The 18057-nt window shown below is 41.7% G+C and overlaps 2 protein-coding genes across 2 annotated transcripts; both read right to left on the minus strand.

Moving 5' to 3' along the window:
* Positions 1-4616: 4616 nt before the first annotated feature.
* Positions 4617-6431, minus strand: LOC308524140 (E3 ubiquitin-protein ligase TRIM34-like). The gene is made up of 3 exons (XM_081098288.1): positions 6142-6431; positions 5838-5864; positions 4617-5577 (listed from the first exon to the last, which is right to left on the minus strand). Exons 1-3 carry the CDS (start codon positions 6200-6202, stop codon positions 5003-5005), a joined length of 663 nt encoding a protein of 220 aa, XP_080954414.1. The 5' UTR covers positions 6203-6431; the 3' UTR covers positions 4617-5002.
* Positions 6432-7401: 970 nt separating this feature from the next.
* LOC308525457 (tripartite motif-containing protein 5-like) lies at positions 7402-14683 on the minus strand (the record flags this gene model as incomplete). Its single annotated transcript, XM_081100276.1, has 4 exons — positions 7402-7464; positions 12401-12631; positions 13279-13374; positions 14264-14683. 4 exons carry the CDS (start codon positions 14681-14683, stop codon positions 7402-7404), a joined length of 810 nt encoding a protein of 269 aa, XP_080956402.1.
* Between the last annotated feature and the right edge of the window lie 3374 nt (positions 14684-18057).

The following is an 18057-nucleotide window of genomic DNA, read 5'->3' on the forward strand; positions in this document are numbered from 1 at the left end:
AGCCAAAGAAACCAGCCAAGGAGATGGGTGAGGAAGATAAGGCTTTACAATAGCAAAAGAGGAGCAGAAAGGAAAGGCCAAGGGGAAAGCCACCCTCCTCCCTCCCCCTCCCCCCCCCCCCCCCACCAAAAATAAACACACACTTATGAAATGAAGGAATCTGGCCAGAAATGAGCTGTTCCTTGTGCCTGGGGCAATGGTGATCCTAAATTCCATTCCTGTTTTAACATCCGGATTCCTTATGATAACATCTGTTACCACATACAGCTGGAATGAAGAAGTGTTGTCTGTGAGCTTATTGTACATTTAAGAATAAAGGTTTGTAAAAATAAATACATAAATAAATAAATAATGCTAATTTAACAAAAGAGTAAGAGGACCAGCTTCAAGAAGTTCTGATCCCTGGCAGAGCCCCTAAGAGCCCACGCCTCCCACACGCCTCCTGATAAGGGCTCTCACTCCTGCTGGCCTCACCAGGAGCTTGGGCTTTATGAAGAGGGAGAACAGGGCTCATCTCACAGGCCTCTTGGAGAATAGTGTTATGCCCAGAATTCAAGATCCCCAAGAAACCACGCCAGGGAGCCGGTCCGATGCAAAAGCAGAAGGTCCTTTATTGAGTTAGCTAACCCGACCCGGGCCTCCAGTCGACGCAGCGACCGGAAACCGAGTGCCACCCATGAGAAAATCATGGCTTTAATAGTGATGGGAGGGGAGCTGACTGTGGGCCCTGCCGATTGGCCAGGCGCAAGTCGGGTCTTGTTACACAGGATGTGGTCATCTCTATGGCGCGCACATCCCTTGCTTGTCATTGGTTAGTTCAAAGAAATCCCGGGCGTGGCCAGCAGGGGCCTGGGCTTCCAGGAAGAAGGCACTCTTCTGAGCACATGGCCTCTGCCCCAACATGGAGGATCCAGGGTAAGATGGAGGGCATAGCCCTCGCCCTTTCAAATAGCAGGGAGGGATTTGCTCTCTGGGAAAGGAGTATTCTGGCTCACCTTGGAAAGGTAGAAAGCCAAGACTACAGAATAGGGAGATGTTAGGCCAGAGAGAGAGCCCAGGATCAGATACATGCAGACCTGTGACGAGATAATGGACTCCCCCTGGCATTTCTAACAGATCAGCATGCCAGACACAGATACTGGCTTCTCCCTGAATCAGCACTGATCCCCACACAGATACTGACTCCTTCCTGAATACCTTGCTGACCCCCTGCAGCTGAAACTTCCTCAGCTGAATACCTCAGCTCATGTCCCCGCCCTTCACCCAACCACAGTATAAAAAAAGCGCCCCCCTCCCTGTTGGCGTGAATCACGTGCCCTGTCCTTGGGGGTACTTGGGTCTCCCCGGGACGCAGAATAAACTTTCCTTCCTTCCTTTCTTTTCTGATTCACTGGACTCTATTTCTTATGCCGCCTCTTGAGCCACTTAACCTAACAGGAGGAAATCAGGTAACTCAGCCTGGAGAAATAATGGTCCCTCCAAAAAATAAATAAGACAGCTCTTTTAAACAGCTCCTTCTCTAAAAATCACTCTTCCCCCAGACACAGTATTCTGCTTTTCTGCCACCTCAGCAGAGACAGTCAGCAAAGCAGCTTCAGAATCACAATTTAAGACACCAAACACAGTCAATCTGCTCCCCCAAAGCCTCCTGTCCTTTGTCCCCAGAAACTGCCCCACTTACTTTCAGGAAATATGCTGGTTTTAATTCTATGGAGGAGATCTGCTGTAAGTCTGGTCAGTGTTCACTCACCAAGCCAGCGACCAGCTCTCCACAGAGGAGTTCCCCCACAGAAGCGGAGTGAGAAATGAAAGTTAAGTTCATAGGAGTGGAAAATAAACAAAGGAAGCAAAACAGAAACTTAAGAACAATAACAATGGGAGGTCACAACATAGGACACATAGGGAAGGCAATGCTTCAGTATGTTCTTATGTTTTCATCCATTTTGCAGATTATTCTAGCAAGAATGTTCAAATAAGAAGAATGTAAAATCTAATGATACACTCCACAGCCTTCCAAAATACTTAGTAATTTCAATTTAATTCTATACCTACTAGTTAAGCTTATCCTATTTTCATGCCCTGAACTACTTACTAGGGATAAAATCATGATCCAGAAGTCTGGGTACCTGCCCTCCATAATGCAGAGTGTGATGGGGAAGATAACCAGTGATAGAGCTCTGATATTTGAGCTGAATGGTAATATCTGTCCTTAGAATTTTAGGAAAAAATGTTCTTTTTAAATAGCAGCTACTAAGAACTTTTATTTAGAACTTTTTTTCACCAATTGAGAAATTTTTTCCACAACACCATTAAATGTGATCTAGCCCTTCAGTTAACCACCAGTTTTTGTTTCTGACCTAGAAACAAAAGCCTTCCAGACATAATGTGGTACATTTGTGGCAGTGACATGCTACCAGCAACTGGGAGGTGGGAAGAGGATGGAGGTTTAGACATGGTGCTCTTCAAGGGGAGCCTTTCCCTGGAAAACACTCACACCTCCGTAAGTGTTCACTTTCACCACTTCTTTGGGAAACACTTGGACCTTTTGCACCATCAATCAAAGCAGAACTGAAAATATATCCAAATAAAATTTAAAGTACAATGTATTAGCCCCAGGCATCACAGCAATGGAGAGTAAGGAAGGCAGAGGTCAAATATAAAATTTAGATCAATTTACACACACACACACACACACACACACACACTGTAATATCCACCTTGCAATCCCTTGTTACATCAATGATAATCCAGGGTGAGGAATTTAGATATTCCTGTGGCCATGCAGAGATGAGAGAAGATAATAATTGACAAGAGACCACTTTTAATTGATTAGTTAATTCATTAATGTATTTATTTTAACTTTTACTTCTTTGAGGACAGATTTGGGAATAAAAATTCCAAAAGACAAAAGCATGGTGTGAATATTCATTGCCGAAATCATGCACCTGCTATCACTTTGGAGAACTGGCTTTTCTCCTGTTCCTGAAAATTTGAACCTCACGGCAAAAGTAAGGCTGAACTGGGCAACAGAACACTGTTAAGAAATCCCACAATTGTACTTAAATCATTTCTGTGAATAATAACTTTTTTTTATTAAAAATTTTAATGTTGACATTGTTGCAGATAGTCATCGCCCTGTAACCTCCCTTTTCCCACATTAACCTTCTCCCACACCCCCCTCCTTTGGTCTTCACAAGTCTATTGTCCATGTCCATGGGGTATGCATATATGTTCTTTAGCTAACACCCTTCCCTTCTTTATCCAGTCACCCCTCACCCACCTCCCCTCAGATACTGCCTAGTCTGTTCCTTGTTTCTGGTTCCATTTTATTCATCGATTATCTTTTTCATTAGAGTTCACAATTCTTTCATCAAGTTATTTATATTTCTTAAATCAAAGCAAGAATAGTAAAGTTGAAAGTAAGCTAATATGTATTTTTAAAATCATTTATTTCAATCATAATGAGAGGCAAACAAAAATGAATCGACAGTATACTTGATGACTAATTATGTGCTAGCCATGAAAGAAATTACTGAAAATATTCTATGCTTTAATTTTCACAAAAATACATCAGGTAAATTTCATATTATTTTACAAATGTGAAACTGAATCGTGTAAAATTTAGATTATTTGATCAAGGCTAATATGCAGTAACACCAGACTTATAATAAAATTTTCATTCATACACACAGTCTTGACTAACACTGGCAGAGCTGGAGTATTCTAGACAACAGCACAGCTATATCTTGTATCTGAAACATGAGACTTTGGTAAAAAGTACCGTTGTGCCCTAGCTGGTTCGGCTCAGTGGATAGAGCGTCGGCCTGTGGACTGAAGGGTCCCGGGTTCGATTCCGGTCAAGGGCATGTACCTGGGTTGCGGGCATGTCCCCAGTGGGGGGTGTGCAGGAGGCAGCTGATGGATGTTTCTCTCTCATCAATGTTCCTAACTCTCTATCCCTCTCCCTTCCTCTCCATAAAAAATCAATAAAATATATATAAAATACTACCCTTGTGTCCTTGAAGGCAAAACCTGTTTCATGACACACTGACAGTTTAGATTTCTCAGTAATTAGTGGAGAAATATTTATTCAGTTGAGACACTTACATGTTATATACTTAATGACATTTTTCTTCTCACAGGGATACTAACTATGGTATGGTTTTATTGCCAGGATTATTTAAAGAAAACAAATTGGCATTCAGGTATTTTATTCAAAATACACTGTGCATATTTGGAGAAATTGGATGTGAACTCAGAAATGAGGACACAGAACTTACACTCTTAGTGCGTATTATTTATGATATTTTCTTATTGCCTGGCTGATGTTGCTCAGTGGTTGAGCATCGACCCATGCACCAAGAGGCCGCTGGTGCCATTCCCAGTCATGGCACATTTCCTGGACACAAGGTCCACCCTCAGTAGGTGGCATGCAGGAGACAGCACTTTAATGTTTGTTTGTTTTTTTATCATCAATGTTTCTATCTCTCTCTACCTCTCCCTTCCTCTCTCTCTAAGAAATCAATTTAAAAACCCATATTTAATATTTTCTTCTTCACTCCTTGATGAATAACAAACATCATGGGTAAACAGACAGACCTCTGAGGATTCATTCTGTAGTGAATGACTTTTATTCAAGTCTTCAATAAAAGTTGTTGAAAAGCTTTCCTTCATCTTCTCAGTCAGCGGGAGAGGACATGAGATTTTTGAACTTGGTAGAGCTGTTACCTCCATACATGCCTTTTTGTTATGAGGCATTAGTCATTTTCCTTGAGATGATAAAAGTGATGAATTAAGATTCTCTATGAATGCAAATAATACTTTGGGGAAACTATGGCAAGAGGCAAATTGTACACCTTATTGATGAATGAAGGGTGTTCAAATGGGGGGGAAAAAAAAACAAGCCCAGAAAAGATAGTAAGAACAGTGCAGGTGAGCTCAGCTCATTAGATGCACCCATCGCAGGAGACACTCCAGAGAAGTGGGTGAAGGTGTAAGAGGTTTAAGAGCCTGGAGAACACAGTGTCATGGGGGCAGTGCATTTCACAGGATTGAAATATGGAAACATTTTCTGAGAAAAGGAACATGAAGAGAATTTATAGATGAGAAACCCATGGTTAGTGACATTAAAAAAGGAGACAGTGCCAGCATCATAGTCTAGGAAAACCCCAACACGACGGGGAGGAACACTCAGGAACAGGGTTAAGGTCGTGGGGTCAGAGGAGTCAGAATCCACAAAAGCCTTATATTCAGAATCGTTCTGTAGCCCTATAACCCAGTAGCCATATTTAGGTTGAAATCTAGAGCATAAAAGCTTTCTATTTATAGATTCTCTTCGAAATTCCTTGTGAAAGAAGCCAAAGAGTTTTCGTCCATATACCCCCATAATCCAGGCACGTTTCTGTGACACATCCACCTCCCAGTAATGCTTCCCTGATGTGATAGAAGGTGATCCCAGGACACCATAATCCTCATTATCACCTCTGAGTAACGAAGAATTGCCAGGTCTCACTTGTCTCCGATCCTCAGAAATGACAATATTTGATTTATCCATGGGATAATCCAGGGTCACGTGTACTGTAGAAAAATTACAGGGTTGGGTGAGGAATCTGATATACTTTATGACATTGTAAGAGAGTTTTGAGAATAAAATGAGTGGGAAATGGGAAGGATTTGATTTGGTTCTTGAGGAGCATAACTCACTGAAGAAATATAACACATATGTGGGTGTTGGGAGGGAAAACCTGGGTCATTATACCAGAGACCTAGCAGAAAATGCAAAATTCTAAAAGAAAATGAGGACAAGGTGACTTTGTGATATTGTGATTTCTCCTTACCCCAGTAGCATCGCACATCTGTCAGTTCTGAAATTAGAAAAAAATCCATAACATCAAATATAGGCAAAATGTTCTGCATCAACATCTATTTTCTCCCCATATCAGGGAAAGACTGGGGTTTATGTAAGTTAGTGCATGGAATAGGGGTGAACAAGACAATTGATCACTCCCCACTGAATATGCTCTTTTAACCAGAATATAATATTTGTCTTTTTATTTCTCCTCCAGCTACACCTTAAACCTGAACTTTAACCCAAACCATAACAACAATTTCACAGCCATCCATTGCTCTAGCATTCCTCACCATTAAACACTTGTAGCATCCCTCCCAGGTCAGGAGCTTGGAGCACTCTCCTTTGCTTCATGGGGAGGGTTTTTGGCTTCTTCAGAGTGAAGGTCTTACTCCTAGAGACAACAAGATAGATCCACACACCTCTGAATTTTTGTCTCTCCAAAACCACTGATTTTATCTACTCACCCCAAGGAGTACTTGACCCCCATTCATGGACCCCTGAGAAAGGAGAGAGTAGACTTCTGATCTTGGCACCAGAAGAAATGTGCTCAATCCACTTTCCCCGTTGACTGCTGTCTGCCCTTGGAAAGGAACAGACCTCTTAGAAGCAGTTTATTCCTTTCACAATGATAACTATCCTCTCCCTTTCTAACTCCTAAAAATCATATGAAATTATGTGCCATAGTGAATTTCTTTAAAACGCAAAACTTGGTACCTTGAAATAAATTAGTATAAGTAAAAGTTGTGACATGGATGTAGATTCCCAGAAAATATGACAAGAATGTGAGGATGCAGAATGTGGTTCCTTATGCTTGAGATATATCAAGTGTGGGAATACTGTCTGGGAAGAACAAAGACCTTTGAATTCCACTGCCCAGTAGGAGGCCTCCAGAACTACATCTGAGATTGCAGTCTTCTGGGAAAAAATATAACACTTGGAAAGGAAGATATTATGAATGCTATACTACTAGTGGTCTGAATTTCATGTGTTTGGAATAGATTAATGCAGCCAAGTAGGTGTTCAAATTCAGGCACAAAGATGCTGCCCTTCCATTCGGATTTCAAAAGTGCATGACCAAGATGGATCAACTGTTTTTCCCAGGGTAAAAATATTCCTTGATATGCAAGTCTGCTTTTGGAAAATAAAGAAAACCGTATCTTCTATTCAGAGAAAAGAAATTTAAATATAAAGGAGTTATCTCAAAATCTGAGTGCTTAGGAGGTAAAGAAGTCATGACATTCCCATGGTCAATGCATCACCTGTTACATGTGAAAATCTGAGTTAAATACAGGCATGCTGAATGCATAGAATGTATGAAGTTAGATGGGTCTGATACTGTAACATCTTATGTTTAACTGCTACTAACCCAAACTTTGCAACTCCCTTCACGTAAATTACCTACATAAAATCTGGTTCATTGTCAATAGGTATAGAATACACAAGGCATATTTGACAGAAATTTAAGATAAAACTACATCCAAATGTTTCTGCCCTGAGCAATAGTTTATTCTTATTAATCACCAGGTATCATTAATGTCTTTAAACACTTTTTACAGCACAAAAAGACCATCGCTGGTCTCCCATACATACCTTTCCATAATGCCTTTCACATCCTAAAGAGGAAAGAGACACTATAAGTCATGAAGTAATAAGCTCTTTCACTAACAAAACTTCAACACATCTCCCCTCTCCACCCCCCGGTTCTGGTGGGAATAGAGATGGTCATCATGTGAGAGCAGGTTAATATAAAGCCTAGTAAAGAAGCCATAGGAACCAGTAACTTAGGATATTTACTATGTAAATTATTTTTCAACAAACAAATTACCTCCTCCTTTATACGCCTTCGTCCATGTTACCAATATCCACTTGGTCACTATTCTAAACATTACAATATTTACTGTGTTGCAGGGTCTAAAAAGTTTATTCCATATTTTTAACTATTTTCAGTCATCTGACCTTGTTTCTCATCACAGGTTTCTCCCTCTTACTTCCTCTTTCTAAAATCAATCCACACATATTTTTTAAAAAGTCACCACAAGGCTGGTAAGAGGGAAAATGAAACTGGCTGGTACCACACCCACAGGTGTAGATTATGAAATGGGACCCCAACTCAGCTTGAGGGGCAGTCCCACACACTGATGTGAAAATGGCAATCAAGGTTCAACTACAACAAGAAGGCACCCACAACCCAAACATTAGACACCCCTAGAGAACCTGGTTCAGATGAACACAAGCTGCAACACTGGGCCCCAAGGGAAGCCTACTACATAAGGCCACTCTATCAAGGTTGGGAGATGTGGCAGATATACCAAACACATTGAAATAAACATAGGAAGGCAGCTGAATGAGGAGACAAAGAAACATGTCCCAAATGAAAGATCAGGATAAAATTTCAGAAAAATAATTAAACAAAATGGAGGCAAGCAATCTACCAAATGCAGAATTCTAAACACTGATTATAAGAATGCTCAATGAACTTAGCGAAGAATAGATTATCTGACTGACAACTTCAACAAAGATAGAGGAAACATAGAAAGGAGATAGAAAGCATAAAAAACACCCAGTGAGGAATGAAAAATACTAAGAAAAAAGTCTTAAAAGTGGCAGGAGAAAAGCAGTTAGTTACCTATAAGGGGGCTCCGTAAGAATCCCAACTAATTCCTCAGCTCAAACTTTGCTGGCTAGAAGGGAATGGCATGAAATATTCAAAGTAATTGAAAGCAAAGATCTACAACCTAGACTATTCTACCCAGCAAGGCTATTATTTATTATTATTATTATTATTATTATTATTAGCCAGGCTATGATTTAAAACTAGGGGCCTGGTGCACGAAATTCGTGCACTTGGGGGGGGGGAGCCCCTCATCCCAGCCTTCCCCCTCTCACATACTGGGAGCCCTCAGGGGATGTCCTCCCCATCAGCCAGTCTGCCCTATGCCCAAGCCTGACGCCTCTGGCCCAGGGGTCAGGACTGGGCAGGGAACACCCCAGAGCCCTCCGATTGACGGTTCTGCTCCCTGCCCAGGCCTGACGCCCATCTCCCCCCAATCAAAGGCTTCTGGGCAGCTTCTGGGGCTTCTGGAGCTGGCCCTCAGCCTGGGATCAGATCCAATCACGGGCAGCAGGCAGGCGACTTCTGGGGTTGCACATGGGGGCCTGGATGGCAGCTCTTGTGCTGGTGGCTATGCTGTTCCACCCTGTCTGCAGTATGCAAATTAGCCGCCATCTTTGTCGGCGGTTAATTTGCATATCACGCTGATTAGCCAATGGGAGGTGTAGCAAAGGGACGGTCAATTACCATGTTTGTGTATTATTAGATAGGATTGAAGGAGACATAAAGAGCTTCCTAGATAAGAAAAAGCTCAAGGAGATAATCACCACCAAATCCTATCTAATAATAGAGAAACATGGTAATTAACCATAACTTCCCTACCCTTCCCATTGGCTAATCAGCGAGATATGCGAATTAACTGCCAACAAAGATGGTGGCTGGCAGCCACACAGCTGAAGCGAACATGAGGCTTGCTTGCTCCAGTGACGGAGGAAGCCAAGGTTCCCCACCTGCCGCAGCCGAGCTCTGAGCTCCAGATGCAATAATGTTGCAATTATAGAAGCTAAACAAACCCAGAAACCTGCTTTCAGCCGCCAGCGGGCTCAGAGCTTAGAGCGCCAGTGATAGCAACAGAGTTTCAATTACAGAGCTAAACAAACCCAGAAACCTGTTTCAGCCAGCCACAGCCTCAGAGCTGGAGCTGGCTCTCAGCTCCAGTGACAGCCATAGAAGGTAAATAAATCCCAGAATTAAAAAAAAGAAAAAAAATGGCCCTCAGCCCCTCACCCAGGCTGGCTAGGCACCCCAGTGGGGACCCCCACCCTAAAGGGGGTGTAACCAGCTGAAACAGCCATCAGCCCATCATCCAGGCTTGCCAGGCGTCGAAGCGGGACGCCCACCATGATCTGTGACACCCTTCAGGGCAAACCAGCCAGCCCCCACCCGTGCACCAGACCTCTATCCTATAGAGTCAAAGGGTAATACGTAAATTGACCCAAACAGCAGAAAGACTGGGAATCACTGGTCACTATGAAACACACTGACCACCAGGGGGCAGACGCTCAATGCAGGAGCTGCCTTCTGGTGGTCAGTCACTCTCACAGTGGGGAGCTCTTCTCAGCCACAAGCCAGGCTGATGGCTGCCAGTACAGCGGTGGTAGTGGGAGCCTCTCCTGCCTCCTCAGCAGCGCTAAGGATGTCTGACTGCAGCTTAGGTCTGCTCCCTGCTGGCAAGTGGGCATCCCCCGAGGGCTGCCGGGCTGCCAGAGTGATGTCTGATTGCCAGCTCAGGCCCAATCCCCTGGGAAGCAGGCCTAAGCCAGCAAGTGGTCACCCACAAGGTGTCCCAGACTGCGAGAGAGCACAGGCTGGGCTGAGGGACGCCCCCTACCCCCGAGTGCACAAATTTTTGTGCACCGGGCCTCTAGTAAGTATTATCAGAAAGGTTAAAGAGACTTAAGAAAAAGAGAAAATTAAAAGCAAAAATGTAAATAAGAAAATCATCATGATGTAGAAGACTTGACCTACATTGTCAACCAGCTCCACCTGACAGCTAAAGACCCTTTCACCCAATCAATACACTCTTCCAATTATTTTCAAATTCACATAACAAATGTGGACATATAATATTTTAGTAGAAAAAGCAAGTCAATACATCTATAAGGTTGAAATAATAAAGCATATGCTTTCTGATTAGAAAGGAATTAAATTTAAAACACGCAGCAGAAAAAAAAGTAAAAAATCACCAGGTGTTTGTACATTAAAAAGCACCATTTCAAATATTTCAATGGTTAAGATAAAAATAACAAAGAAAATTTGAAAAAAAGTTAAATTGATTCAAAATATCAAGGCCCAGCAGGTGGAGCTCAGTGCTTAAGGGCTGACCTATGAACTAGAAGGTCGGGGTTCAATTCCCAGTCAGGGCACACACCAGGGTTGCAGGCTCCATCTCCAGTAGGGGGCATGCAAGAGATAGCTGATCAGTGATTGTCTCGCATCATTGATGTTTCTATCTCTCTCTCTCCCTCTCACTTTCTCTCTGAAATCAATAAAAAACAAACGATTGAGCAAATAATCCCAAAATATGGGATATAGCTAAAACAATGCATTTATAACATTAAAAACTATAAGAGAAAAGACTGTCAATCAGTGGTCAAAATTCCTACTTTAACCCTTGGCTGGTGTAGCTCAGTGGTAAGAGTGTCGGCCCTCCCTCCCTTCCTCCCTCCCTCCCTCCTTATCTGCTTCCCTCCCTCCCTTTCACTCTCTAAAAATCAATGGAAAAAATACCCTAAGGTGAAGATTAACAAAATAAAATAAACAAAAAATTCTCACTTTAAGAAACTAGAAAAAGAAGAACAAATTAAATACAATGCACCCACACAGAAACACACACTCTCATATATAAATGTGCATTTGCATATATACACACAGAGGATTATATATAAATGAGAGCAGAAACCTGTGATATAGAAAGGTCAACAATAAATAAATAAATAAATAAATAAATAACATTAAAATTTATTCTTAAAAAACACCAATGAGCTCTCGGTGGTTTGGCTCACTGGATAGAGTGCTGCCCTGTGCTCTGAAGGGTCCTGGGTTCAATTCCTGTCAAAGGCATATGCCCGGGTTGTAGGATCGATCCCCAGTAGGGGTGTGCAGAAGGTAGTCGATCAATGATTCTCACTTCTCATTGATTTTTCTAACTCTCTCCTTCTGTCTTCCTCTCTAAAATCAATAAAAATATATTAAAAACAAACAAACAAAAATCAATGACCTTGACCAACGGTAACTTACTTGGCCAAAAATAATCACAAAATCAGGAATAAAAGGAGCCATTATTGTTAGTATTGTAGAAATGAAAAATATTTTAATAAATTATAATGATTAATTTCATGCTTATGAATCTGACCACTTAAAATGGACAAATTTCTATAAAGATGGACATTATCCACAACTGACTCAAGAAATATTTTTTTAAAAACCTGAGAAAACCTAATACAAGTAAAAAAAAATATTGTAAACTTTTTCAAAAAACATAAATTTCAGAGTGAGATGGTTTCACTGGTGAATCAACTGAATAATTAAAAAATAAATAATGCCAATCCATCACAATTGTTTATTCAGAAAATTCAGAAAAGACAGAAAAATTTCAACTTATTCTAAAAAGAAAAACAACAATTCTTGGATCATGAAGAGATACTAAATAAAGTTCTAGGTTAGATCACAGACACAGGGGCCTACAGAACACAATGAATCTTCTCTTCACAGTCAATTTTATACTTTAATTGATACATTAATAAGAACCAGATTTTTCACTTTTGTTCATGCATTCAACAATTCCAATAACCTCTGAAACAGATGCAGGGAAGGGTCACTGCAAGACCAATGGAACCTCAGTGGCAACACCACAAACAACAGCCACACAGCAGAGAAGGAAACTTAGTCTTAATTTTCCTTAAGTTCAGATGCTGGGGCTTATTTCTAAGTCTTACCTGCAGCATCTCTACTGCTGACCCCTGCAACCGATGCTCCAGATCTGAGATGAGGTCTCTCAACAACTTCCTCTGCTGGGCCAGCTCACCCTCAGCCTGAGCCAGGTCATCGAGATTCTCTGCCGCCTCCTTCTCCAGCCTTTGCAGCTCCTTTTGCTCCTCACTGGCCAGGATACCTCTCAGTTGTTTAAAATAATCCTGGACACTTTTTAACTCATGTTCTATCTGATCCTTCAGGAATGAGAAAGAAAGACAGGGACTCAGGTTATCAGGCAGAGTGGGATCCAGAAAAGGAAGTATTTGATTTGGATGTTCTCAGAGGGAAGAGAGATGGAAGCAGAGGAGCAATTCTTGGGGAGGCTGATTTTCCCATTATTTCATCTTCATCACATTCCTAAACAATACCCTCATGTCTACGTTATTGAGGCCAACCCTGAACCAAATGGGACACCTGGGTGTGGCTCAGCTCTCACAGAGCTGCCCTGGACAGTCATACTTCCATGCATTACTCCTCACCCCACCCCACCCCCAGCCTAAGTTGAGCACCTGCGACAGAGCCATGAACCATTGGTAACTGTCTTCCCTGGAAGAGTTTAAGGCTCAAAAAAAAAAAAAAAAAGATAAATGAATGTAAAATTCACTACCATCCTCACCAGAGAGTCTATATATGGTAATAACTAACCTCCAAATATCTGCATTATTTGTGTGACATGCTTATTTCCAGCCCTATTTCTCCCAGGGAAAGGATAAAGAATGGCTGATGAATGACTCTGGACATATCAACTGTCAGAAAACAAGAAGGAAGGGGGGTCCTTGTGACTAAAACCCAAAGTCATGCCCAGATTCTTGGTTAATTACCAGAAAGAGTCTCCTCCTACCTTCTTGGAAGTTCTCTCTTCTTCAAGGTCATCATCCAACTTTTCAGCTTTCTGCTGCTCTGCCTTCAGCCTGTCCAGAGCTGCCTGGAGCTTTTCCTATGGGAGAGGATTCACTTCAGGGTTAAGCTATGGGCTCTCTCCTCATCAGAAGAGAGGTTTACTGGGAAGAAATCAGGTTCATCTCTAAACAATCTTCAAAATGACTATTAGAATCTGTGATTAGAAGGAAATGTGAAGTGGTTATGTGTTCTTTAAGACTCAGATGATAGAAGTCACCATTACTATGTCAAGAGAAGACTGGTTCTCTTTGCCCTAGAACGGCAGTTCTCAACCTGTGGGTTGAGACCCCTTTGGGGGTCAAACGACCCTTTCACAGGGGTCACATAAGACCATGGGAAAACACATATATAATTACATAATGTTTTTGTGATTAATCACTACGCTTTAATTATGTTCAATTTGTATCAATGGAAATACATCCTGCATATCAGATATTTACATTACAATTCACAACAGTAACAAAATTACAGTTAAGAAGTAGCAACAAAAACACTTTTATGGTTAGGGGTCACCACAACATGAGGAACTGTTTTAAAGGGTCGTGGCATTAGAAAGGTTGAGAACCACTGCCCTAGAAGAAAACACTTGATCCTGTATTAAGGAAAGAACTTAGGTCTCCATCCACCCAGCTGCCCAGTTACCCCTCATGTCTAAAGGGATGATGACAGCTTTGCTTGTGCACCAAACCTCTACCTACTAGCACAAAGTCTGAAAACACCTACTCTCCTTTAGAGTCTGCTCATCATATGTAATTGTGTGGAATGTATAGAAATGTCCTTCAGGCCTTGGAAGGTGAACATAGGAAGAAAAGTGATCACAGGCTCCAGGACTGTGGTGGCAAGATAATTACAGTGAAATACAAAAGTTGAGATTTCTCATCAAGTGCTATTTTCTGCCCTGTCTTTCCTCCATCCCAGTCTATTACCTTGTACTTCTGGGCAATCTCCTCTATGAGGAAGGTGTGGTGACCACGGTGCTCTCGAGACCGCTCGCAAAGCCAGCAAATGATTTTCTCATCCTCCTGGCAGAAGAGCAGGAGTTTTTCCCCATGGCGCACACAGAGATCTGTCTTTTGCTCCTCCTGTGGGCTCAACTTGACCTCCCTAAGGGCCTCCACAATGTTGGCCACATTTCGATTGGGACGCAGGTTCTCAGGCTGGTAACTGATCCTGCACACAGGGCAGCTGCTCTCTCCTTGGCTGATCATGGAGTCCCTGTTGTTTGCAGTGATGCAGGCTTGGCAAAATGTGTGCCCACAGTCCAGGCTCATGGGTTCTGTTAGGAGCTCCAGGCAGATGGGGCATGTTACCTCCTCCTTTATATTCACCAGGATTCCTGAAGCCATCACAGCTGGTCCCCTGCTCCTTTCTCTCCTGACCTGAGGCTTCGTTGCTCAATGACCACTGCCTGATTGGAAAGATTAAAGGGGGGCAGAGTAAGAATGGTAGGAATAAATGTTGCTAATTGTGTAGAAATGAAGGATGGAGCAAGAACGGATGTAAAAGGACAAAAAAGAAAAGTTTGAGAGGCAAGGGAAGGAGCTCGGTGACCTAGAAAAAAAGACTATTTGTACCAATATTATTTATTTTAATTTTTTTGTTAATCCTCACTTGAGAATTTTTTTTGCCATTGATTTTTAGACAGAGTGGAAGGTAGGGAGGGGAAGAAAAAGAAACACACACATACAGAGAGAGAGAGAGAGAGTTAGAGAGAGGGAGAGAAGGAGAGAGACTTGAATATGAGGGAGACAGATAAATTGGTTGTCTGCCCCAGGTACACAAATCTGGGTTGTGATCAAACTTGCAACCCTGGTAAGTGTCCATGACCCTTCCATGCACAAGCCAACACTCTAACCACTAAGAAATTCCAGCCAGGCACATAAAAATTTTAAAAACTTTTATTTAACATTTTCATCTGTGCAATGGTTGTTATTGTCATTTACTTTTACTAAACCACAGGATGACCTGAAGCCTTTTTTACAAACAAAAGATGTTTGTGTGACCCAGCATCTCTCCAGCTTAATCTTTCCTATGTCAAACACATCTCCAAACCAATTTTGGGTCTGGGCTTTTATACCTCTTCTTTCATCAGGCATTGCTATCCTGGTATCAGTAGGACTCACTTTCATCCTTCGGTTAACAATCTTGTTCCATGTTCCTTTGTCAAAAAGACCTGCTCTGGGTATTGGGCCTAAACTGGCAGTCAGACATCCCTCTTGCAATCCAGGACCATTGGCTCCTATCCACTCATCTGCCTGCCTGCCTGATCTCCCCTAACCACTCTGCCTGCCTGCCTGATGCCCCTAACTGCTTCACTACCTGCCTGATTGCCTCTAAGTGCTCTTCCCTGCTGGCCTGATTGCCCCCAACAGCTCTCCCCTGGCAGCCTGATTGCCCCTAACCGCCTCTGCCTTGGCCCCCACCACCATGGCTTTGTCTGGAAGGACATCCAGAAGATGTCCGGTCTATCCATTCTAATTAGCATATTACCCTTTTATTAGTATAGATAATATGTGACAATGTGTTTGTGTAAATGGCATGAGCAAACCCTTTATCAGATGTGTACATAAAGTTAGTGAATGACTTACAGAGACCATTTATTTTCAATACACAGAGTTGCAATGATCCTAATGTATTCAGGGTCCCCCTTCCTACCTTACAGGGTTAATTAAAGACAAAATAGGTAACTTAGGAGGTTCTGGGAAGTCTTGTTGGATAAATAGTACAATTTCATGTTTGCCTGGAAATATGCCAAAAATATGGACAGGAGCCTAATGGTGTGTATGTATATTGATGATGGGGAGGGAGATAGCATAAAGATGTGCATAGGATCACACAAGTCACATATCTGAAAAAATAGAAACACAGATGAAATAAATATTAGTCTTGCAAAAGAAATCTCAAAACTAGGCAAGATCATTCAACTAATTTTTCATCACTATGAATTACATGCTAACAACTAAACTAATACCCACAAACACAAAAATGAGTCTAAACAGAGAGTTTAAACCACTGTGACCCTGACATCCACCTGGAAAGTAACAGTATTTAAGTCATATATATATACAAGCTGATGTTAAAAACACTACTAGAGAGATGTGCATGTCGTTGGGAAATCAAATTATTGGGATATATAAAGGGTTGTCCAGCAATTCAAACTGAAATACCTAAGGGTTGAACTGAAACCTGAGGAAAATGAAGGAAATAAGGCATATGGGAGAGCAAAACAATTTATTAGGTATAGAAAATGACCCGTTCACTGAAGATGCACCACATTGTCTGAGGTGGAAAATGCCAGTGTGGCTCGTGTGAGAAAACTGCTAGGCCTTTGGCATTTCATGAGCCTGCAGTGACCTATGGCACTTAGTGAATTAGGTAACGTTTAGGAACACTTCTCCAAGAGGAAAAATAATCAGCAGTGTAGGGCTGTGGAGTAATCAATGGATCCAATGAGGGATTGGGAAGATGAGTAGGATGCACATACAGTTGCTCAGGGGAGAGATGATGATAGCTTTCAGGACAAGAAGATGAAGGACATGGAAAGCAGGTGATGGGTAAGACATAGGATAAGGTAAGAAGAAAGGATTGGAAGTTAGATTAGATTATGGAGAACAAAAGGTTAACATCAGGCCTGGGTTCTTTTTCCTAGAATGGTAATATTGGATAAGTCTTATAATAAGTTGTTCTTTTGTTATTCTTCTCTGGAAAACTCATGAGGCCATAACAAAGTGGAAGATCAGCTTCCTTACAAGGCCAGATTGTTGATGGCAAAATTAACCTGATGTGGAAAGTGCATTTGGATTTAGGAGGATTTCATATAGACCTCAAATGCCAGTTAATATGCTTAGGTGTCATTTTTCATAAGGGGATTGTGACTTTTATAACCATCCTTGTATCCTTATGGCCCATGGATGCTATACCTATGGGCTTTCACAAGGTAATTTGCACTCTGTAGCTCTAGGCTTACATAAACTTTAGTGGTTTCACACACATCTACTAAGTCTGACTTCTTAAAAGGCTGAGATAACAGAAATAAAGTACCTTCCATAGCACTGTGAAGAATGCCATTAATAGTTCAGCTAAGGCAGCCAATGTCAGCATGCCCTGCCTCCTGTCCTATATCTCCAGCTCAGCTAAGTGACCTGACAGCTTATATATCACAGGTCACAAGATGGTAATGACCATCCAAGTTGGAAATGATGCTGGTGGTCATTCAAAGAGGTGTGGACAAAAAGGACCACATGCTAACCTGACTAGCTCAGGAAAGGCCTGTGTGGTAGTCTTGCAAATTCAGAGACCTAATTAACCACAGATGGTGGTCTGAAATTAAAAGTTTTTAAACTGAAAGAGCAGTTTTATTGGTTAGTCATATCCTAGGCTGGCCTTTTTGCCTGACAAAGTCAATCTTCACTTTAACTGAGCCTGTCTAGTGTCCTTTTGCATCTATAATATCATATAGTTGGAATGTCAAGGTAATTTTCCCTTTTTCTGGACCCTTTCAAGCACATGCACCACTGAATGGAGACCATAAATACCCTCATTGTTATTGAGCTAATTGTTGACTATTAACTATCCTACACCCACCTAAGTAAAAGAAGATTGTCTGTCATTTTACTTTTTTCCAATTGCAGAGGTTCCATACCCTCCCCTCTTTGCTTTCTTCTGCCTCAGCCTCCCTAATCTATCACCAGTGGATTTCATGTAAAACACTTATATCTTC

This window comes from Myotis nattereri, assembly GCF_964212035.1.
Source record: "Myotis nattereri genome assembly, chromosome: 9".
Lineage (NCBI taxonomy): Eukaryota > Metazoa > Chordata > Mammalia > Chiroptera > Vespertilionidae > Myotis > Myotis nattereri.

Excerpts from the sequence above, each read along its gene's own strand:
- LOC308524140 (XM_081098288.1), bottom strand. The coding sequence starts at position 6,202 with ATGAAGCAAAGGAGAGTGCTCCAAGCTCCTGACCTGGGAGGGATGCTA. Across the intron at positions 5,865-6,141 it reads GATGCTACAAGTGTTTAATG|AACTGACAGATGTGCGATGC; the intron begins GTGAGGAATGCT and ends TTCTAATTTCAG. Across the intron at positions 5,578-5,837 it reads AGATGTGCGATGCTACTGGG|TACACGTGACCCTGGATTAT; the intron begins GTAAGGAGAAAT and ends ATTTTTCTACAG.